Below are 24,113 nucleotides of genomic sequence, written 5' to 3'. Positions count from 1 at the left end.
ACATTCACGAAAAGACATTTGTGATGTATGCATTTTGTTAACATACACACAGGGAGCACTAAACGGTATGTTCACAGATTGAATGGGTAAGCTGTCTGTTTTATTTGTCTGATGCCATTGGCATGACATTAGATTGTTTTGAATCGCTCAAGATGGTCCCATAAACGCTTTCTAGAGTTACACATGTTAGACTGGGATGCAGTTGCAAGAATTTTGATTTCATAAGAAGCAGCAAAGAGGACTCACTGACAAGTTGCATGAAGTTTCAGTAGTGGTTGGATGCGCGAGTGTGTAAAACGATATTTTCCAATGCACAACATATTACTGGACTTTGAGACAACACGTACCACAGTGTTTGGTATATTGGGTGAGGGGCTTGGTGTACAACAAGGCTTGTATTAGAAGTAAACCATATTGGCATTTAAGCTGGGATGAGATATTCATTAAACATGTGTCTGCAGCTTGCTTAAAATAAACTGCTGTTGCCCAAATAGGTATATGAGCTAGGGAAGATGATGTCCAGAAAGTAAGCACAAAGCATGTATGTAAACTGTATTTTGCAGGTTTTTCTACTTTGGGGCAAATTTATACGCATATAGCGGGTATGGCTAAGGCTTCAAAAATCACAAAGCGCTGATGGCCTTGTGGGATATTGTGAGACAAGTTGCTATTGATTGGTAGGATTTAGCGTTAACCAAACACTATCATGCTTTTGGCTTACATTGGCATGGCTAAGTTTAAGCCTGTTTTGGAACACTATGTGTGTAGATCTTGTATCAAGGTGTTGGAGGGTTGTACCCCTGAATGATAGTTTGGTTTAAGTAAAGAATGTGAGATATGCGTGCCTGCAGAATTTACATTTATGTCGCAGGTTTTAAGGGTCCAGTGGACGGTTGTTGACCTGCAACAAGCCCACATTCAGGTCAATTCAGTTGACCACCTAACCAAGAAATTCATGAACATGTAAAGCTGTCTTTAATGTTATTTTTCCAAGTCTTCAGACCTTGAATGACATGGGATGTAAGTGGGGTTTGCCTGCCTTGAGTGTAGCTCGTTTGTACTAAATTTTGGAGCTCATCATCCCAAGCTTGAGATGCCTGCTTCTCAACACAAAAATTGATCAGCTATGCAACAGGTTGTCTGTCCCCTGAAAAATGATAATGCTTCTCAGATTCAAGTCACATTCAAAATAAATGTGCTTTATCTGCACATGGGCACCTGTGAAACAATGTGCCCAAAAGCCTCCTTGGAAGTTAAAGGGGCACTTATTGTTCCCCTTATTGCTGGATCTGATCCTCCAGTGGAGTGGACGTCAAGAAGAGGTCGAGAAACTCCCCCATGCCCTCCTATTCGTAGCAAAGCTTGTGATGATTGTAGTGGCGTGTAGAGGTGTGTATTCTCTAAGGAAAACATTGAGGTCTTTTGGAGAGGCACTTGAGGCTGACATATCTGTTCAGAGAAGATAAAGGGTTAGAAATACAGTTTATTAGACATGCATAAGCTTACATGCTTGCAAAAGATATAACATTAGTGCTTTTCATGAGGTATTTTTTAGTCAGCATCTCGTGTGCCCTCACTTGTAGGGCTGGCTGTCCACATGTGCCCACCCCCTTTTATGAGGGCGGAAGGATTTAATGAATATGTTAGGTGTCATGGATTGCTTGTTTTCTAATGTATAACTGTTCTTGCTGCTTGATGCATTGTTGAGTAGCACACATCTCCCCTTCATGGTTGGAGCCTTGGATGAGTTGTTCAAGTGCTCTCTCTCGAGAAACACAAGATGTGACAATGGACATGAATCGAGGAAATGGAGGAGAAGAAGAAAAGGAGAGATTTTAATGTCATAGCAAAAATCCCAAGAGACCTCAAAGATCTATCCGACGTGTCTTGAACTCAAGACCTGATACTGCAGAGGGAACTGGGATAACCAATCTACCACACTTGGGTGATAGAAAGGGTATTCCAGTTTCCTCTTCTTATTCACACACCCACATGAGAAAAGAGAGAGAAAGATAGTGCAAAAGCAGTGCTGGAGATGGGCTACAATAACTTAAGAACTAGATAGGATTTACATATGACTACACAGCATGAAACTCAAGGACAGTTTAAAAATGGTGCTAGGTTCAAATCTCAGTCAAAGGGGCAGTGGAAGCTGCACTTCGCCGGAACAAAACAGCAGCATCAGGTGCCAAGGACGTGCTCCTCCACCTGTATAGAACACCTTGGCAGCAGCTCACCAGGATGCACAGAAGGCAGCCCTATCACTTAGGTACTCATCTTCTACAAGAATGCTCTCTAGAGTGACTACAGAGAACAGCGAACCAATGAGAGATTGCCTTCTCACAAGGGAAGAGGATGGAGATGAATTGCAGTTGGAGAAACAGATGGGTGGGTAGAGATGAGGGAAATCATGGAAGAGAGAGAGAGAGTGATAGGTTGTAGAGTTAGGGTTTTTGTGTCACGGTGAACAAGCTATCGATCATTGTGTCCGTCTGGTAGTCCTTTCTAGAAAGGTGGGCAATTTCAGCACATAGTCAAAGTCAGAATCCTCTCTAGCTGTGCAGTGACTCTGTCTCCCTAGATTCTCTCTACTCTCTGGAGAGTGCAATTTTCTCTCTTAATCTGAACTTCTGAGTCTCTCCTGGCAGATTTTCTCTCTGCAGAATCGGCGGTATTTTTTCTAGCACAGAGACACACTAGACATACAAGTATGCCCTAGACCAAGATGAAACAGCAGCAGTGCTTAATACTCTAATAATAAACATAATAAACACTGAATGGGGGGTGCTGATTGTGGCGGTTCAGGGCCACTATCTTGCTCGAACATCTTCTTCTCTATCACTCTTTACTTTGTTTTATTAGGTTTGTTCTGTTATTCAAGTTGTATTGAAGTAATAAACTCCCGTTGGTCAATAGCTCATCGTCTTCTTTTCGACTACATGTCGGAAGTGGTTATAGTGACTTCAGGGATCAGCTGCTTCCTTGCCCTCCGCAAATTTGAAGCATGGTTTACTAAAGGAATACGGCGCTTGAGTTTGAAGAACAAAACAATGGTGAAGATCATCTTTGAGATCTTGATGATGTTCTTGGGAGTCTTCCACACAACAACGACCGGAGGAAGCTCATGCTAAGTATGTAACTTCACGGATTGGCCATACTTCCTACAGTTATCTCCTGCTTGTTCCACTATTGGATCCTCATAAAACCTCCCGTGACATTGCTCCCGCTCCCCATCGTTGAAATAACATTCATGACTATCAAAACAACAACCACCACAACCACGATCACGGTCACCAAGAACCCCAACAACAACAAGAAGCCTTGCACTTTTATACGGCTGATTTCTAGCATGATTGGAGCACCATCACATGATTCTTTTGCCGATCCTTGAGAAGCTTGGGGACGTACCCGAGATCAAGAAGCTCTTATCTTCTTTGTTCTAGATCTATGTAGAACTTCATCTCCACTTAGTTGGCCAAGACAGACATAGGACAAAAACTAGATCAGTAGACATTGACTCTAAGTACCGACGTAATAGACCACACATACCCAGCACTTGCACGAAGACGAAAGTCACTGAACATTCATATCACTGTCGCGGTTGGGATCTTATATGAGAATCATGATCATTGTAACTTATTTAGCAATCACATTCAGACTGCACACTTATCTTTCACAGATGTCTTGATACTAAAACTTGTTACTATCACATTCACATCACCCCTCAAGTGACTACGATAAAATGTTGCAATCATTTCAGCGTTGCGACACGTACTCAAACAACACACACATGAGAGAGCATGTCACAAAGTGATGACATGGCATGCCCAATTGGAATTGGAGCTAAACCAAAGGCCTAAAGGTAAAGCTCTAGTATTTGAGGAGTATTTACAAGGTCCTCCTCCTTCATCCACTTTGTATCAAGAGCTGGATAATTTTTAAGCTTGACCAAATATCTGTGGGCGAGTTTACCCTTCACTTTCCTTTCCTTGTGTGCTAGGACCTGCTGAGGTATCAGAATTTCGTCTGTTTCTTCTACCTTTGGTTGCTCTTGTGACTCCTTGTTCTCTGGCGCTTCACCTATGAAAGGTCACAATAGACTCACATGAAATGCATTGTCAATCTTCCAAGTATCCGGCAACTTCAGTTGAAAGAGCTCATCGTTGATGTTTTTAGAAATGTGGAAGGGCCCATACTTAGCTTTGGGAAAAGGCTCTCCTTACCCTTATTTCTAACGTGTGCCTTCTCAAACCTAAGAAGCACCCAACCACCTTCAACTGCAAGTTGTGTTGATGCTTGTCAGTTGCTCTCTTATGCCAATCTTGAGACGTTTGCAAAGCCTCCTTAACCTTAGCACAAGCAGTCTCCAGATCTTGTACAAAATCATCTGTTTGTTGATGAAATGATGACGACAATTTGAGAATATTACCCACATTCTCACACACTGCTCTCAAAACGAAACTAGTACATCAGGATTCTCTATTGGACACAATAGACTTACTTACCATGCAAGCGAAAGATGTGCGAGACAAACAGATTCGTCAAATGATCGATCTTCATTGGTGCGTGTTTTCTAAATCTATTGACAATGGACCAAATACCATCATGCCCACTTTGAGTCTCGAGAAGATTAAAAATGAAGTCCATTGCTATACTCTCCCATGGTCGATCTGGAATCGGTAAAGGCTTGAGGAGTCTTGTCACTTTGTGCTTGTCATACTTCACTTTCCGACATATGAAACAAGTATGCACAAACTCATCTACATCCTTCTTAACCACAGCCAATAAAAGTATCGCTCAACACGCTTAAATGTCGCCTCTAAGCCTCTGTGCCCAACAAAAGGAGGAATATGACACTCCGTCAACACCTTTTGCCTTAGAACATGAGTCTTTTGCATCATAAACCGTTCTTTGAGAGAGTACCCTGGAACTCTCTCCCCACTCTGTACCTCGTTGAAGATCTCACCAAAATCCAGGTCTGTAGCATACTGCTCCCGCATTTCATCAAAGTCCTAATGATGTGCTGAAGTGAGAGTGAATATTTGTGGCTTGCGAGATAATGTATTTGCCACTATATTCTTCTTTCCCTTCGGATATACTATCTGGAAATGAAATTGCGTTCGCCCATCTCATATGCTTCTCTGAAAGCTTATTTTTGGACAAGAAACATCTCAAACTCTGATGATCCGTGTACACTGTAGCGTCTGCATGATCCGTGTACACTGTAGAGTGTGCACCGAGCAAGTAATGCCGCCATTGAGTTGAAGTATCAATGACTTTAGAGCTCCTTTTCATAAATCTATGCAACCCTCTCAAGCTTTGACAACATGTGACTTTTGTAAGCTATGACATGGCCATCTTACTCCCAAAGTGCTTCCACAAGTGTCGAAGTAAACCTCAAAAGATTTTTACAATCTGGTAACTTCAACACTAGCCCAATGGTCAACTTCTACTTGAGTCTCTCAAAAGCTGCAATCTGTGGAGGTCACCACGTGAATGGTACCCTTTATGGAGTTTGGTATGCAACGACAGAGCAATCTCTGAATGAATGGAACGACTATGTGCAGGCGAATGTTGATTGAGCCTATGATTATGTTCGCATCTCAGAATGCCTTGTTCGCAAAGGGCAGTCGCCTTTGGTTCGATCTTGCTTTTGCGATGGAGTTGATGCACGTCATCCTCGAGCTCAATCTGACACTCCACATGCTGACATATTTCATTATGAGATGATTGGACCCTTGATTCAGAGTATCAATTTATGGATTGGGAGCTGGTCAATTTGTTCCGGGATCGAGATGCTTAGATGGCTGGTTAATTGGAGTTTCTCCTGGATCGATAGCAGTTTGTCATCCCATTTTCCTCGTGCCACCAATGTAGAGGGGGATGAGGGGATGGTTCTTCCTTCATAACCATAACATATAATCCCTCTTTCATGCTTTTGCTAGATTCCGGCACGTGAGACACGTAGAGGTGGTAAACTTTTCCTCCAAACCGAGTTCCTTGAACACTATGGGTTGATGGATTTTGTACAGACAACTGGCTTGGCAACCCGGCTTGTTGAGTATCATGGGCGATGTGTAGGAAGTCTTTGATACAAGGTTGACAAAGAGCTTGAGAAATTGTGGTCATGATGGGTTTGTGAACCCGATTGTGGATGGCATGGACGTGGTGTTCATGGTTCTTGCTATAAGATTGTTAGGGGCCCACGAGCCTTGATTTATCAGCCGATGTAGATATCAGTGACAAATTGTTTGAAGAATGGTCGACAATTGCTTTCTCCGAGGTGTATCCAATAGCTGGCCAGTGTTGGGGTGTCCATGGCCGCTTTTGCTTCGACTATTTCATCAATAAGTCCACTATGAGTTGTAGAGGGGGTGTTAGTGTCATGCATCTCATGTGAACGTGCCCTATTTTTAGCCTATTTATTTAGTTATATATATTTATTTTATGTAGTTCACATGATTTATTTGGGCTAGGTGTGCGACTATGTATGTAAAATATATATAAGGGAAGCAATCTCAAGCTTGGCTTGTCAATCTGTCTCTATTTTTTCTCTCTCTCGTACCTGTCTGGCATCTGTTGCCGCAAGTGTGTCGCATCTATGCTTCCGCATTGTGCTATTCTGACATAGTCATGATGGTTATTGGTATGTACTATGATGATTGATTTGGGATTGAGCTAGATTCTAAAGTTTCTATGGTGTTTCACTGCATTCTATGGTCTTCTGCTCCTTTGAATTGTTTTAAGTGTCATATGAAGACTGCTTTTGGTGTGCCGTAGGGAATCTAACGTATGGAATCCTTGGGGGGTGTGAGCCGTACCTATTCCATACCCGTTCGAGTTCGATGTATGGAAAGACTCTGAGTGGTATCACAACACTACTTCTGTAATTATCACCATTATAGTTGTGTACCTCAAGCCTTAGAGGATTTGCACAAACTAGCCAATCCCCCCCCCCCCAGCCCCCCCCAAAAAAAAAAAAAAAGAACCGTAAAAAATCTTCTTTTGAGCTTACATGTCTCCCTGCTGATACTTCTATATGCAAATGACACATTATGCATACACTCTATAAGGTCTCTGAAAACTAAACGCATTATGGTCTAGGTAGACACGTATACACAGCAAAACATATGGGTGGTAAGGGTATGCTCAACCATGCAGTAGTTTTGATGCAAATGACACCTTTTGTTTATTCATTTTAAAAGTTAATTTATGTCAAAGATCCTTGGGCGCAATTTTCAAGAATCGGTTATGAATTGGAGCATGTTTCAAAACTTGCCCAACTTGGACAAAGGTTTGCTTTAAAGTTAAACTGCTAGCACTTATTTGATGGTAGGTCTTACTTCTTTCCGGAATAAGCTGTCCGTGTTGAACTCCACTCTTGGATTCACAGCAGCCAGCTTCATGGATAAGAACTACAATGAAAAGTTCTCTTAAGTCGATTTTGAACTAGAGATTTAGAAGACTGGGCTGGAAATTTTCTGCTTCTTACCTCCACTTGCCTCTGGAGGGACTGAACATAGTTGATGATCTCATCAAGCATAAGAGCTTTTCCGGTTATCTGTCAAAGAGGAAAGTAAAATTTGTATTTCAGAGGAGGTAATTAAAAGGATGCACAGATGATCAAGGCATTTATTGGAATATTTGAGTTTGCCTACCTTGCTGCAACCAGGTACAAGATCTTGCAAGAACTTCATCCTCTCACTTATTTTTTCTCTTCTTATCTGTTTGTATGAAAAGAAAAACTCCCTCATTTTCAATACGTTAATAGCCACACTGCATAAACATCTTAGAAAGGACTTCGGCATGTGATTTTCAATTAATCTCAATGTATATTGTAGGTTGCAATAGTCAATGGTTCAAGTGCATAGTTTCATAGATGCAGAGATAGATGGATATGTATGTAGTTACATGCTTTATGATTATGGGACAAATGGACACATCAAAACAACCTTATGGAGTGCATTCCTCAAGGGCTTGGGCACTCGTGATGATATTAAGAGTGCCTAGTTACTTGTATTTGTGCACTGCTGAGTATGAAGATCTACAAGAGGGGACAAAAGATTTCAGGTCTGTCTAGCATCATGGTAGACTCCACTACTCACAATGCAAGATACTTTCTGTTCAGTTTTTTGAATTTCCCTACAGATCAATGTGTTCAGTGGTGACAACCACATTGTAATAATTGTTGCATAGTTTGAAGACGTGTGCTCTACAAAAGCAGTATAGGTATTTCTCTGCAATTGCCAGAATGCAAACACCGTGATGAATGTATACCACTGAGTGCTTTGTCATGGTTGTCTGCCTTGTACCACCAGTGTTTCCTTAAGCTAGGCATCACCGATGGAAATACACCTCACCTGATATGGTGAATATTTCAAGTAACCCTCTATTATTTTGCAGATACCCCTTCAAGCCATGTATTAATTTTGACAACCCAACGGACCAAAGCATGGAGTGTCTATGATGGGTCTAGGGAAACAGCTAGCTAATGTCTTGGCATCCCCTCGGATTCCTACCTCTAGCGCTTGAGTTTTCGTGGAACACATGATAGGGTTTATAGTAAATAGCTCATGACACCATATGGCTCAGTTCACAAATATGACATGCATGAGCACTTACTTACAAAAGTTGTTAAGATATTCACATTGCATGAGCTAGGGTCAAAGGAACCAATATCTTTGTCCTCGAAACATCTTCCTCGAAGGATTTTAGTTCTGGCTGCACTTCTTTCTCTTATTTTCAATGAGTGAAATCAGAAAATCTTGTTATGAATCTTCCTCCAACGCATTGATTTCTCTTTTGTGCATAGTGGAGTTCACCATTGCAGCTTGAGCAGCCACCTCACATCATCAACACCAAATTTTGCCCCACTGCATTTGTCACTGCCATTTTACCCATATTGACAATTCATGCACATGTGGCATGTTCAATTGTCCGACTCTGTTGATAGCTTTCAAAGGTGTCACTGAGTGAGTGGTCTTGACGATGCACCTATCACTTCACCATCTGAAATACTCTTCATCATCTCTTACCATCTCTTGCACTTGTTTCCTATGCGATGCCTTTTCTGTCCGCTTTTCATTGCACACTCCACAGATGGGGACCATGCAATCACATAAGCATTCCTATGTTCAGGATCCTTTACAGTCAGACAATTCTCAAGTGCAAACGCCTTTGCAAATTGGTGATCAAGTGCATACATCTGTGGACCTTTGTACACATCCCAATGGTGATGCACTAGTTGCTCTGCAAATTCCTCTTTGACAAAGGGCTGACCTTCTTGTTTAGGTATGCCTGAGGCTTTGGACAGTTTGCAGGTTGTGCTTTGGTGGCCAATCAGTTGGTTTTGGCTACAGCCTGGCTCACAGCTTTGTGTTGGATTGTGCATGCAAAGAGTTGCATCCTCACGGGATGAAAAATACCCGCGCTCAAGTTGCTTGGCACACATGCATTTTGCCACAATTTGAGGGTGGCCAAGCACTGCTCTGACAAGAGTGCAAGCCACCATTCTGAAGGTGGGGTGACTATGTCATCATTGCTGGCTAGATGAAGACAATGTGCTATCGTCTAATTGTACTTGGCAATGGAAATCCTAACCTTAAGTTACTACTACACACCATTGTCAAAGTGTGTAGCGGACAATGGGAGTATGGCCGCAATGGGAGGGTGATAGATACGCAAAGCCCTTTGCCCAATGTCATTATAGGATCAACAGCCTTACAAGGCCGGGCACAACCCAAAGAATCCCTTTTTGCCTAGATGTAGGCAAAATACCTAGGAGACGACCCTCAAAACTCTTTTAACCCCCCTTCGGGGATCCTGGGTGTATAGGGTCCAAGAATCTTGTTTCTTCAATCGAGTAACTTTTTTGAAAGGTTTAAAATGTTTCGAAACTTTTCTTGAACATTTCAAAGTTGAATGCTTTCTATAGATGGCACGAATTTTTATGTACTTAAAAACTCATAACAGTTCAGTACTGCGTAATTTCGTTCCGAACATGTACCGAACACCACGTACCTTCCCACCTAGACCACATCCAATCATTCTTGCAACACATTCTCCTTGCAATCTCAATGCAAGATGGAGCCATCGTGTCTCCGTTGGTGTACCGAAGCACAAACTCTCCATCTTCTCCAACACATCAAGTTCATGTGAAGCAACAAGAGAATATTCACCGTAAACAAGTGTATGATCAGAACTAAGGATGAAAATACAAGAAAACAAATCTTCCCAGAAGAGAACTTTGCAGCTGGATACCGTTGGCACAAATCCAAGACGGTGCCCAGGTTCTCGACCGACAGACGGAACGAGGCGTCTGGTGGCGTCCCGTCGGGTCAAGGTGTCTGATCCGTCCGGTGGATTTTCTAGCCCATTTGACCAATCAACGATCAGTTTGACCGTTTTGAGAACTTTTGATTGCGCTTTTTTTTGGGAGGTTTTTGGGTTGCCTTTTGGCATAGGATCCCTCCCACCTAGCCTAAGACCCCCCCCTCACCTCTGACATGCCTTGAGCCTCATCTCTCTCTCTCTCTCTCTCTCTCTCTCTCTCTCTCTCTCTCTCTGCTTTGGAATTTGGTCCTTCAATGTTCAAGGGCAAGTGTCTACACTCTAAATCTATATAAGGATGCCCTCTTTCTCTTCTTCTCCATTAAGTTCCAACTCAAGGCTCAAGCTCATGAGTCATTCTCAAGCTCTCTCATGAGTCATGAGAGATTGCAATTTGCTCTAGCCTCTCAAGCTCTCCATTCCTCCATGAAGCTTGCCTCTTGAGTCAAGTGTAATTGTCTAATTGTCTCAAGTGTGAAATCTAGGCTTAAGAATTGCGTGTTTTTATTTTTGAACGTACGTAACCATGTCGTACGACATAAAACTTTCTAGTTCGATAAGTACCGTACGTCGTCGTACGTGGACAAAACGTACGTGAACGTACGAGACCATCCGGTACCAACTGAACATACCGCACGAAACACACCCTCTCTAAGTGGCAAAGCCCAGATGTAGACACTGGTGTCCAGGCCAGCCGAGCAAGTTCTTTGGGGAGAGTTGGAAAATAAAAAAATTGGCGCATCCTTGTGAGTTTGGAACAGAGGTATAAGAGGGGGGTGTTGACAACACAAAAGCCCCAAAACTTGTCCTGTGCAGGGAAAACACAGCAGCCACACACTTCCACTGGCACTATTCTTTACCTACATGGAGGTGGGCCCGTGGCCTTTGAGTCTCTAAAGCTCAGTGACCTGCACATGCCATTACCTTTCCCAATTCGTGGTTTGGACCAGCCACCATTCTAATATTTTCAGTGATTAGCCTGACCTTTGCAGTTATAAGGCAGAGTGGACATAAACTAGTGCACTGAAATCCATTACGGGAAGGGCTCTCTGAATCAGGTTGCATATGTTCTGAACAGATCTATTGAGGTAATACTCTCTAGTTTATGGAGAGATTGACTGGCTTTTATTGCTCTCTTCGAGGTGCTGCAAAAACTTCTCAACGTGGTGGAATTTAGTGGTGAGTCGTAGAGGGATTACATTGCCAAAAAAGCTATGGCAGTTTGGACAACTGACATGCAGCTATAGAGAGAACGTCAGTGGTTTTGAATATCTTAACTACTTTGACCTTGACAAAAATACAACAATGCTCTGGTTTTGGTTTTAGGCTCATGTAGACTAAAACAGAGTGTTACGACCTAAAGTATTAACAAAAAGTGGAAATTTTTACCCTCTCAGCTAGGCTATGGCTGTCCGTGGCCTGGCCTCTTCTAGCTCGTACATGAATATAATCTGTTTTTGGTGTTTCTGGAGCCTTGGAGGTTTCTTTTATCGACGGATGCATGGAGTCATCAGAGTCATTACTCTCCATTTTTTTGCTGGACTCATCCTCATTTGAATCATCTCCAACTGTGTGACGCTTATCTTTGATCTGGTCACTGTCGAAATCCTGGGTAAGCATTTCTGAGCATTTTAGGAGCTTTTAGAAGCAGGCAAGACAGATAAAACACAGACTATCAGGAGAAATTGCTTCAAAATTGATTCTTAAAGACTAATTTTTATGGAGGAAAGCAAGCTTTGTAATACTTATCTGGAAAACTGTAGTAACAAGAATGGAGTAAGGATTGCCCACCTTTACATCCGAAAGCTGCATTGCATTGTTCTTGGAACTCTCTTTCGATCTCTTCTTCTTGATAGACCCTCGTGCATGTGAGGCATGCTCCCACCCATTCTCTCGGTTGCAGCCAGAAGAAACTTCTAGACCCATACTTACATCAGAATCGTCCAAGGAATTGCCTGGCTTTCCGACACCTTCACTGCCGTCAATCTCTACCAGGGTTGGCAAGGAGGGTCGTTTCTTGCTTGAAACCATCTTGGGATTTTCCCCCGTGGTCAGATTGGGAGTAGAGCTTGCATGACAATTGATGTTTGCGTTACCTGCAGCTGAGCCTAAGACTTTGGGTTTGCTGTCTTTCATTTGGAAGCTCTCAAGACCATTAGGGCTGTTTGTTGCTGAAGATGGGGGTGAATCAAGCCCAGTTGATACCCTCAGTAGTATTGATTGAGTAGCTGAAGTCTTTGAAGTGAAAGCTAGGTCTCTGCTTTCGTGACTAGCTGCCCCTTGTAATGCTGTTGATTGAAGCAATGTTGAGTGGTTGTGAAGTGAGGAGAGCTTTGCTGCCCTGTCAACGAGCATTGCGTCAACTGGCAAGTTGCTCAATGTAGACTGCCCAACATAATTGTTCAAATCCTGAATGGCCAAGCTTCTCTTCAACGGGTCCAGGCCAACAGTACAGCCGTCGACTTCAAAATTGTAGTTTAAATGTTTTCCATTTAGTGGCGATGTATGTAGAAAACCATCCATTGACGAAGTTTCCTCAATAGCAGCAAGATCGTTTGAACTGTTGGTTATCATCTCTACCAGAGAAATATTATCTGAAATACATCCAGGAGTGAAAGGGCTCATGGCAGTGGTATTGACTCTGTTATGACATGCAAGCAGGTGACTAAGCTTGCCATTCCAACTCCCAGAAGTAATGTCTGGGAAACATTGAGGGTTTGCGTATTTGGCAAAAATTTGGGTGCTTGAGTTCTCCAAGGCAAAATGATCAAATGGGGAGGTAGACGAAAAGTTGTTGGTTTGTTCGTGCTGAGTTGCAAGGGCTCCCCATTTCTCTTGCGTTCTAGTTCCCTGCTGGGAACTTGTAGATTGGAGGTGGGCTTCAAAGTCAGTGCTTAAAAAACTTGGAGCATACTGATAATAATTGCTGTTTATGGCTGAACTGCTGAGGCCAGACAAATGTGAGCTTAGTAGAGGATCATTGTCTGCGTCAGGAGGTATGGCGGCCATTGTGATGGTTATTTTTGAATGGTTGAGCGCTTGATTTTAATCTGCATTGGCTACCTGTGTGTGCAGCTGGGACGGAAGTGAAGGAGCTGTTTAGTCAATTATGGTTTGAAGAGTAAGCTGTGGTGGGTAAAGATCCTGCAACTATTGCATCTTTACGTTGTGAAGCCACACATTGTAAGCAATAAGAGCCCAAGCCAGGCATTTTTAGTATGGTGTAAGGAAGACATTGACAACATGCAGTGATCAACAATGTTGGTCTTTAGAGAATACTGTAGGCAAACTTGTTTTTTTGGTTCAACTAGCCCTGTCAAAGTGTCAAAAGACAGCCAACGACTACTCTTGCGATAACATAGACAAAGAAGAACTAACCATGCAAGCAAGCTTTCGATCTGGGATGAGTCTGGCCTAGGCTTTCTGATATTGTTTAAGATGACCTTCAATTGTGTGATAATGGTGAGCTTGCTCTGCTGTGAGAACTTAGAAGAGGGGGGGGAGGAACCCTTGACAGCATGTCTAATGCTTTAGAACCTGTGTTGCCTGCTGCGAACTGCGTGCAAGTGATTATTTGGAAGCTTGAAATTTGGCCCATGGGTTGGTGTGCCTACCTAGGCCCTGCATTATGGATGTGGATTTGTGTGCTGCAGACATTGCTTTGTGAATTGTGAGTGAAGACGGGGAAGGGCAAAGAATCCCCTGTTTCCCGCGTTACGAAGTTTGCAAGTGGGCAATGCAGGTTCGCGGTGAGCTTTTCTAGATCGGCGCGATCGCAGCTTTGGAATCCGGCTCATAGGTTTTGGATGCAGGCAGCCTTACACTCCTCTTCTGTGCTGCAGAGGAGAGGTGAGGCTTGCCCTATTTGCACTGTGATCGCCATCAGTATGAAGACAGAAAAGAGACAATGAGAAGAGTCCAGTTGAGCTTCACATCAGGGCCATCACATCACCCCACCACCAACAGCTTAACAAATTCTTTAGATCAAAGGGTGCCGTCAAGGGGAATCTGCCAAACTCCATTCTGAATTTGAGAGAGAGAGAGAGAGAGAGAGAGAGAGAGAGAGAGAGAGCGAGCTAGCTTAGATAATGATGCTGATGTGGGAAAGGTGCCCTGTCCTTGATCATTGGAGACCATTGATATGTGTCTGCCGTTCAGATGACATGCAACGGAATGTAGGTTGTCTGTGCGTGGGGACTCGGGGGGGAGAGAGAGAGAGAGGATTGTAAATTGTAATTTAGTGGGTTCCAAACAGTGAGGAGTCAGTACAATTGTTGAGCAACTTATTTTAAAAGGATGGTGAGAGTATAGCTTTGAAGCTCCATCTGCTCCAGGCAAAAGGAACCTTTGAGGAAAAGCTCATCTGGCATCTCAGCTGCAAAGTATAAATGAGAGAGAGAGAGAGAGAGAGAGAGAGAGAGAGAGAGAGAGACGACCGGGACCGGTCTACGGCCGGTAAGCTGGACAGCCGACCGGTTGTAGGTGTAAACATGAGCAGTGAGTAGTGGACCAGAGCAAGTGTTAAAGGAGGTGCCAGTTGTGAAGGCAGGGGCGGGAGCTGCCGGTTTGGGAAGATGTTACCGACTGTGATGGCGATCATTTCGGATACTGGCCAGCCAGAAAGCCACGATGGAACGGTCCCGGGCGGCCGGCTGTCCGGCCGTCCCTTCGGCCTCCATGAGCTAATTTTGAGAGAGAGAGAGAGAGAGAGAGGGGCCCGATTTGAGCTAATGAGTTGCTTGCTACTGGGAGGCAGAGGCTTTGGGTAAGCTCTACTAAGTTACTAGATGACAATTCTAGAAACGATTAGACAGCATACGAGCACTTGTAAGCAGAGAGAGAGAGAGAGAGAGAGAGAGAGAGAGAGAGAAAGAAAGCTACTATAGAGTTGTCCTGCCTGCACTCTGCACCATTGCACCGCGCGTGTGTAGAGAGAGAGAGAGAGATGATAACGGTCGCCCTCTGTTTTGTGAGCAGCAGTTGCGGCTTTCTAGTTTCTATGAGCCCACGTGGCGTCCCAAGATCTGGAGTGCAGAGCGTGGGACGGGACCCTCCACTGCAGCTCTGCCACAGCTGGAGGCCAGCTTCCTTTCCAGTGGGTCAAACAGAGGACCGTGGGACCCGGTCGTTGAAAGTTCAACCCCCGCATCATTCACTCCCCTGCATCCTTTTCCCGTCCTCTCGAGGCCACAAACAATCCAAGCTCCATATCTTGAATGCCTTGGAAACTAACGTCCTGTAGAGTCCTACAGAAAATCACATTTTAGTCAATCGCCTACGCCCTATATATAACCAACAAAGACAAGGACATATCATCGGCATTTTAAGTTAACCATTTCACCATGGCACTGTGACTTGTGAGGCGTTATTCCACCTTGGTCATGCACACAAGTCCCATTCTCTTAATAAATTGATGAAAACTTGGTGCATCTTAAACTTGAGAGTTTGCTGTTCCCTTCTCAAAGGTCATGCACACGTCAATTAAATTTATATCACCTCACTTTCAAGGAGGTTATCCACATGGAGGGGGGGCCTTCAAGACATTTTGTGTGCTTTGCTATTGTCCTCTCCTTAATTACTATATGGTGCCTACCACCTCTCTAGCATCTTTTGGCCTCTATCACACATGCTTGGAGGTCATACGTGAGGTGGTGCTTGTTTTCCACGATGCCTCCATAGTTCTCTGCGCTCACATGGTGGTGAAAACTTAAAATGAAGAAGTTCTTTGCACTAATAAAAACAAGGAAAATAGTGCTTGAGCAAGAGTAGCATGGAGGTCAACTCAATAGCAACATGACCATTGCATAGTATGATGAAACTTCAATAATGGTCGGACTTGTTTTGTGCAAGCAACACCTAAGAAATTCATACAATGTGCTTTAATATTTTTGGTGTTAAGCGTAATGAGTTCGTTCCCCCCATTCCCCTTCATGGGCTTTTATGGCTCAGTCGATTGCTCAAGACAATAATGGCCTAGAAGGCCTTTCATTTCAAGATCCAGTGGGGTTAGTATGTAGCGATCCCATCGTGTATGGGTTAGCGAGTATCTTTTATTGAGTGAGCTCTTTTGGAATCACAGCTGAGCAACTTTCAAGAAGACACGTATGTAGGATTCTCATGCCTACTTTGCCATGACGAAATCAACCAAGAAGGAAGTAAATGGAGAAGCATCAATATCTAAAGTAGACACGTCTTTGTTTTAGTCTTCAAAGAAATACAAGGATCTTGTTATCCATGAAATCTTTACTTTTTCAAGAATTCTCATACTAAAGCTTGAAGCTGTGGTGAATAAATAAACTAGCTAACGCCATGGTTAATGAATTTTGTTAACCCTCACGGCACACGGACACCCTATGATCTATAAACGTTGTATTATTTAGAGTCAAGTACCGGGCTTGTCGGACCAATAGGAACAGGGTAAGGGTGATCGCCGATGATAGGCGCACTCTAACTGGAATATTCAAGGAGTTAGTTGGCTAAGTATGGGCACCCAAGTGTGAATGGGGTGAGCTCATATAAAAGCCACTAAACCTAATTTTTACTCATTCTCTCATTGTGCAATAGAAGTCGCTCTTGCTCCATCTCCACCTTCTCCTTTACCATCTCCTTGTGTGTGTGTGAACGTGTGAGAGTGTGTGTGATCGAGCGTTGCGGCGGCACGACAGCGGCGAGGCGGTTGAGCGCGACGTAGCGGCGTCTCCCTCTTCTTCGGGGCACGGGAATCCTTCATTCGCAACTACGCAGGAAGGTGAGTGACACCATTCTTCCTTGTGAGCTTGTCTGTTGTATGACTGTGTGCTAGGAGCCTTTGTGGCTCGCACACGGCGCGTAGCAAGTCCCTAGCCTTGACATTTTTGGCGCCGTTGCCGGGGAGCTGCTGCGCGTGAAGCTCCAATGGCGACCTGTAAATTGTATTGAAGCTATTTTTTATGTAGGAAAGGCGCGGCTTAAGTTTGATTATTGTTGTTATGCAAAAACAGTAGAAAAAGACACAATGTTGTTGACTGCATTCAAGTTTTTTGTGTTCTGTTAAACTCTGTTTTGCTAGTTCTATTAAGCTCAGATTTCAACTTACACAGTTAGCATTTCTGGCGTTTCTGCGTTTTCTGGTTTGCACTGCACAGTTTTGTCAAGTTTCAATTTTTTGCATTTTCTGTGTTTTCTGGTTTGTGCACAGTTAGGCGCACAGTTAGTTAATTAAGTAGGTTAGTAATTAGGTGAACCACTGATTAGCAGGTCAGTAGGTAGGTGAGACAGTAAATAGTTAGGTGAGGTCAACGCGCACCAAATAATATCCAAAAAAAAAAAAATGTTTTTTTTAAATTGTTTTTTTTAATATAAAAATTTCGAAAAATAAAAACGTGAGTGAGGGGGAGGTTATAAAAACGAACGGGTTGGTTTGTATAAAAGTGAGATCGGGATCATTTGACCCAATCCCAATCTTAGGTCCAGGCTCTGTCTCATGATATAGGGTAGTCTCACTCCTATATATATAGGCTAGACTCACAAGGAGGGAGTGAGGAATGTGGGATAAGTCCTACACTCTCCTCTCCTTCATTGCACACTAGGATTTGGTATTTGGAGCTTAGTTCCCTAGTTAGGAAAAGACTGTTTCGGGCTTTTCTGGAGCAAAATAGAACCAAACGGTGGACTGTAAAGCACAGCACGTCCCTCCTAGCGATACGTTCGTTTCGAGCTATCACACGGTCCATTCCACGACACGCTCTAAAAAATCTAGCAAAAAAACAAACAAAAAACACGTAAAAAACTAGTCATAAGGCCTCCTAGAGCAGCTTTTTGACACCTTAGGGTATCAAAAGCACATGCACTTACGCTCTGGGCGGGTGCTAGAACACGAGCATATTGAGGGTGCCTCTGTTCATACGAACACCCATTACCCATCCACGATAGGCTCTAGACCCTCAGCGGGGACACAAGGTAGCACCACCCAAGACCCTAAAATAGCCGCTAGTGATTCCTCCTCCGACTCAGAAATCATGGAAGCATACCCTACCCAAAACACTGAGAGAGAAGGCCATGCACCTCTCGAAGCTCCACAGCCTAGTACTAGTATGTTTAGCCGTTTCATGGAAACATTAGGTAGAGCTACTCGCTCGGAACCTGATGCAAATGAAGCACACGAAGGGGGTGGGGAAGTGGACTCTCCTTTCACATCGCACGTGGATCCCACACCCCCAAAGAGTGTCCATGTGGATATCCTGCTAACTTCTTACCAAGAAGGCCCTATTGAGCTGCCTCCTTCAGAAGTTCCCTCTAGAGTACTGTTGGTGACAAGTAAAACCACGGGGAGCAACATTGCTTCTACCTCACAAAAAACCGTTAACACGTCGACTCTAGAAGGATTGTTCATTAATGATCATTGGACATACGACCTCCACACTGAGGTGTTGACGGATCTACACTTTGGCCACGCCTACCATGTAGGATGGATAGAGATTGTACAATCCACCTCTAGTGCCACGAGTATCGAAGATCAACAGAAAATGATCTGTAATGTTATCCATGACATTATTCAATCAAAAAGGCAAAACCGAGGGGTAAATATACTCTCAACTGGCCCCATGAGATTTCTGGATACGAGCAAGGCTCAACAGCCTACTCTATCACAAATGGAGACTCCTCTAATGAGTCCCATGGACCCATCTTACGTCATTTCACCTGGGGTCTCTATGCAATCTGAGCCTCCAAGTGACAACTTTAGCTTCCCTAACTTGGCTCAACCCTCTATTAAGGAAAACACAGTGCTCACTCCAGGGATAGGCTTGACAGAGAATGTACCGATGACATCTACGGTTAGCGCAGTGCCACTACCTAGTGTCGTAGTACCTAATATGGGGCCTTGACCGTATGTGCCTCTAGCCCCTTATGCACACATGGCCCCCACACCTCCAATTGTACCACTTGTTTATGCTCCTCGAGTGCCGCTCCCTAGCCCTTATCCGAGTGGACCTATGCCCGGTTATGTTCCATATCCTGCATCATCCACACATATGCTAAGACCGGTACCCGTCCCTCTCCCACATATGATTCCAAGAGTACCTCCACCGGCCCTGCCTCCTCACATAGGTGACTTGGCAGCGTTTGCTCAAACCATAGGTCGATCTATCGTGGAAAATATGCGTCATGCATCTGATAGAGAGCCTAGAAGTAAGGCAGTACAAATTGCCAAACTCACGCAAAAATTCAATGGGGACGAAGATGCTAGAAAACACATTGAAGTGTTTGAACAAGTATGTGATTCCTTAGGGGAACGCAACAAACTACATAAGTGCAATGCCTTAGGCTTGACATTAAGTGGGAAGGCTGAAGATTGGTATAGAACCCTAAGGGTGGACGAGAAAACAATCTACCCTACCCTTCGAAGGTTGTTTCTAAAGGAGTACATACGAGAAGGTGTGCTTTGGGGTGTAGCATCTCAGCTACAGAAGGCCGAACGTAAGGAAGGAGAGTCAGTAAGGGACTTCATTAGTCGTCTAAAGCACTTAAACTCTCGCTGCCCTGTAAATGAGCGCTTCAACAATAACCAACTGCTTGATCGATTCATTCGAGGGTTGATGAATGAAGGAATCTATAATGGACTAGTGATTAGAGGTATCACAACCTAGGAAGATGTCACTGCCAATGCAATCCAATTAGAGGACAACTTGATGATAGCAGGCATGAGGGTGTCTACTGACACGAGATCCACTAGCTCACAAGCCATTGAGTATGAACCCATGACTGCAAAGCCCATTGCCAATGAGCCAAAGGTATTTGAGACATTCTTGACAGACCTCACCAAGGCAATCCAAGAGTCTCTTAAGGATAATCGACCCTCTCAAAATAGTCACATGTATCCAAGAAGGGAGCAACAATGGTGTTCCATTTGCTTAGGTCCACATAGCACTAGTGAGTGCCCTACGTTTAGAGTAAAATTTAATGGAACTTGCAACGCATGTGGTAGGTATGGTCACCAAGCTAAGGATTGTTTAATGATCAAACGTATGATGACAAATAGACCACCTGTAGCTTGGACGGATGCACCTCGAGCTCTTGTATTGATGCCTGCTCCACCTGTTGAGTAACTACCGCAACACATGGTCCCTAGATCTCAAAATGTTGTACAAGCTACACCGCTACCACCTCCTGTGCTAGGACCGCAGCCCCCGCATCCAAGAGTCGCCCCTATGAACCAAGTGGGTTGCGAGCCATCTAATGCTTATGCAGATGGCTGTGAGGAGGAAATAGACACTAGTATTGCCTACGGACTTGATATATTGGAAGAGTGTCATATATACTACATGGAAGATTGTTGGGGGCAAGTCAAGCCGGTTTATCAAGCTGCTGCTCTCGCATCCAGAGGTCAAAATATCAACACCCAGGCTAGGAGGCCACCTCTTCAATGCTACGAGTGTGGTGGACCACATCGGGCAGCGGAGTGCCCTATTAGGCTGCAAAAGAATGCTGCACAGATGCAAATGAATCAAGGGAGCATGTCTGCAATGCCAATACTCACATGTAATCGTTGTGGCATAGATCACTTGATTGCCCAATGCCCCTATAACCCAAATGCGCCTAAAATCACACCCCTAAATTTGGTCGAAATTGCTAGTGTGACATCGCCAATACCACCCGTCGCACCCGCTTATGCAATTACACGGTCCATGCTTTAAGGGCCAGGCCATATCCTCGAAGAGAGAGATACCGCGTCAGTTATCCAAGCAAAGAAAAAGAAGACACGAACGAAGAGGTCGTAGAATACGGGAAATTCAAAGCCAAGTTCCAAAACAAACATAGGAACAGGAGATGACCCCTTGTATATGAATGACCTCGAGGATGATTCAGATTCAATCGAGACAATGGAGACTAGAACCAATACCACAAAGGGAAAGACCAACAAAGAAAACCGTAACATGGAACCAAATGAAAACCGAATAAGAGAAAACCATAAAGAGCCTCTGAAAACACCACAAGTGTTTCCAAATCCAATCCAAGACCCCCTAGATAAACCGCAGGGGCAAAAAGGGAAGAATCGTAAAAAGAAGATTGGGACGTACCCAAACCCAGTAGACGAGATTGAGCAGGTGAAACATCTAAGAGGTTTAGTGGAGGAAACTCAAAGGAAACTAGAACCAGAATCCATGCATGTCAAAATTCATGACACAGTGTTTCCCACGCAAGTTCATCCACCCCACATGAACAATAGACCGTTAGCCATACCTAGTATCATCCAAGAAGGGAGTGAGGACGGGACATCAGAAAGTGAGCATACACCTTTCTTGTTGGAAAGGATGTTTAACGAAGGAATACCTGATCACATTAAGGAATATGAGATTCCATCCTCACCAGTTCCTAGTCAAGGACCTACACCCTGCAAAATGCCAATGAATGTTGCCAAACTAGTGGACTTCATGTCTTCTGAGGTCCGAACCACGATCATAGCAAAGCTGTATGGAGATCTTGAGTTATTCCTTGCACTTCGAGCATTCCTTAACGGAGAGCTACAAACGGGATTACTGCAGTTTGCGCAACCAAATAGGCATGACTCGATTATGATTGATGAGGAAAATCATGTGCAATCACTTGACTTAGATGGACACGATTCTGTGATCGAGGTACCCATTAACGAATTAGGGCAGTATTTTGAAGGCGACGAGTCTAATGCGACCCTACCCATCACTACCAAGGGATTAACTATAAAGAGAATTCTTGATGGTGGTGCGGGAGTTAGCATCGTTACAAAAGATTGTTGGGAATCCATGAGAAAACCCCGCCTCAGTGTTACTAACATTGTGGTAAAGATGGCAAATGGTACCATCGCCAAACCTATGGGGATGCTCAAGGATCTTAAGATCAAAGTTCTAGGACACAAGGTACGACATACGTCATTGTAATGGATTTCTCTAAACACCTTATGTCATATGAAATGATTTTAGGACGACCATTCATGAGGGAAGCACAAATGGTTCATGATTGGTCTAAAAATCATGTCTATTTGCAATTCCAAGACTCTGTCCTTAGAGTGGATTTGGTGACTGGTAAGGTACACCCCTTAGGGAGTAAAACCATTATCGATCATCGCTCTGACACCACAGTTCACTCGGCCCCACTACAATATTGTTACACTTGTAAGAAGGATACAGACATTGGCCAAGATTCTCCTTACATGGATGTGTTACCGGGTATGACGGAATCAGACAACGTGGACTGGGTACACCTAGCTGCAACCATAGATACCTGGGGAAATAGAGGAACCACTTGGGTCACACCAGAGGGGGAAGAGGTACCACAAATTGCACCTATGAACATGATTAAGTGCCATACATGCATCTTCTAAGGGCAAGGCAATTGTAGACCAATCTGACAGTGACACCGATAGCTCAATAGAAGACTTTGACCAACACGACTCAGACACTGACTCCCAGAGTAAACGGATTCTGAATCTCATGAATTAGAGAGTGGAGCAAGTTCAGAGTCAAAACATTCGGAAGGACCGAGCACATCAACCGATGATAGCTCCTCCGAGAGTGAAGAGGACACCAATGAGGACTCCTTTAGTGAGCCAGATCTAAATGCAAATCAAAAGCAGGTCTCAAATAAGAAAAAGAAAAACTTTAAGAGGCGTCGATATCGAGCCAATGTACGTGCTAGGATAAAAAAGAAGAGATCCTCAGCAGAATGGCTCAGTTATATAGGAGTATGTGATGCTCATCGAAAATTGGTAGACGATTGGGGTGAATATCTCCAAAATGTTATGTGGTGTAGACTACGACCCCATGACATAGCCCAATTAGAGATCATAGACAAGCCAAAGTTGAGCCGCACTGCAAGGAGGCGTCAAAACCAAGAGTTAGCTCGACAACACAAGAAAGCAGAAATGGAAGCACAAACCAAAGCACAACCAGAATCCACAGACTTGCATCCTGTACCAGAACATTTCAAATCTTACACCACAGGGGAAGCAAAGGTTGTGTACACAAAAGCCCAAAGAATACCTATCGATGGGAATAATGGAATCTATGATGGTCCGGCAATAGTTAAAGAAATAGAATTAGCCGACCTCGGTGAAGAATCAAAACTTGTTTTTATTGCCCAAGACCTCACAGAAGTTGAAGAGGCGGTCCTCAAAGAGCTTCTCAAGGAATTGAAGGACATATTCGCTTGGACATACCATGATATGAAAGGTGTTCCACCTTCTGTGGTCCAACATACAATCCCTATGATTAGCACTGCGAAGCCCGTACAACAAAGACCGTACCCGATGAATCCTAAGTACGCAAAGATCATTCAAGAAGAACTAGAAAAGCTTATCAAATGTGGCTTCATATATTCTATTGAACACTCTGAATGGGTGTCTCCAATAGTTATCGTGCCAAAAAAGAATGGGAAACTCAGGGTGTGCGTGGACCTCAAAAAAGTTAATGCAGCTACTAGAAGAGACCATTACCCCCTACCATATTCCGAACATGTACTCGAAAGAGTTGCAGGCAAGGAAGCTTATAGCTTTCTAGATGGGTACTCAGGCTACAACCAAATCACGATAGCGCTAGAGGACCAAGCTAAAACTGCCTTCATCACAGAATTTGGCGTGTTTGTATTTCGTGTGATGGCTTTTGGCTTAACAAATGCCCCTGCTATATTCCAACGATTAATAAACACTGCTTTTAAAGAATATTTGAGAGAGTTTTGTGAAGCTTTCTTAGACGACCTTTGTGTTTACTCTTCTTGGAAAGAACATCTATCATGTTTGCGGAAGGTGTTTGAAAAGTGTAGGTTATATCGTA

General features: G+C 43.7%; 1 protein-coding gene across 1 annotated transcript; it reads right to left on the bottom strand.

Moving 5' to 3' along the window:
* Positions 1-393: 393 nt before the first annotated feature.
* Positions 394-14,324, bottom strand: LOC147421603 (uncharacterized). Its single transcript, XM_086503149.1, has 8 exons — positions 12,121-14,324; positions 11,719-11,937; positions 7,659-7,724; positions 7,493-7,561; positions 7,344-7,415; positions 1,219-1,449; positions 1,004-1,097; positions 394-901 (listed from the first exon to the last, which is right to left on the bottom strand). Exons 1-8 carry the CDS (start codon positions 13,336-13,338, stop codon positions 861-863), a joined length of 2,010 nt encoding a protein of 669 aa, XP_086359275.1. The 5' UTR covers positions 13,339-14,324; the 3' UTR covers positions 394-860.
* Between the last annotated feature and the right edge of the window lie 9,789 nt (positions 14,325-24,113).

The sequence above is a fragment of the Adiantum capillus-veneris genome, chromosome 27, assembly GCF_014529385.1.
Source record: "Adiantum capillus-veneris isolate H3 chromosome 27, ASM1452938v2, whole genome shotgun sequence".
In the NCBI taxonomy this organism is placed as follows: Eukaryota; Viridiplantae; Streptophyta; class Polypodiopsida; order Polypodiales; family Pteridaceae; genus Adiantum; species Adiantum capillus-veneris.
This window is presented reverse-complemented; position numbering and strand designations above follow the sequence as displayed.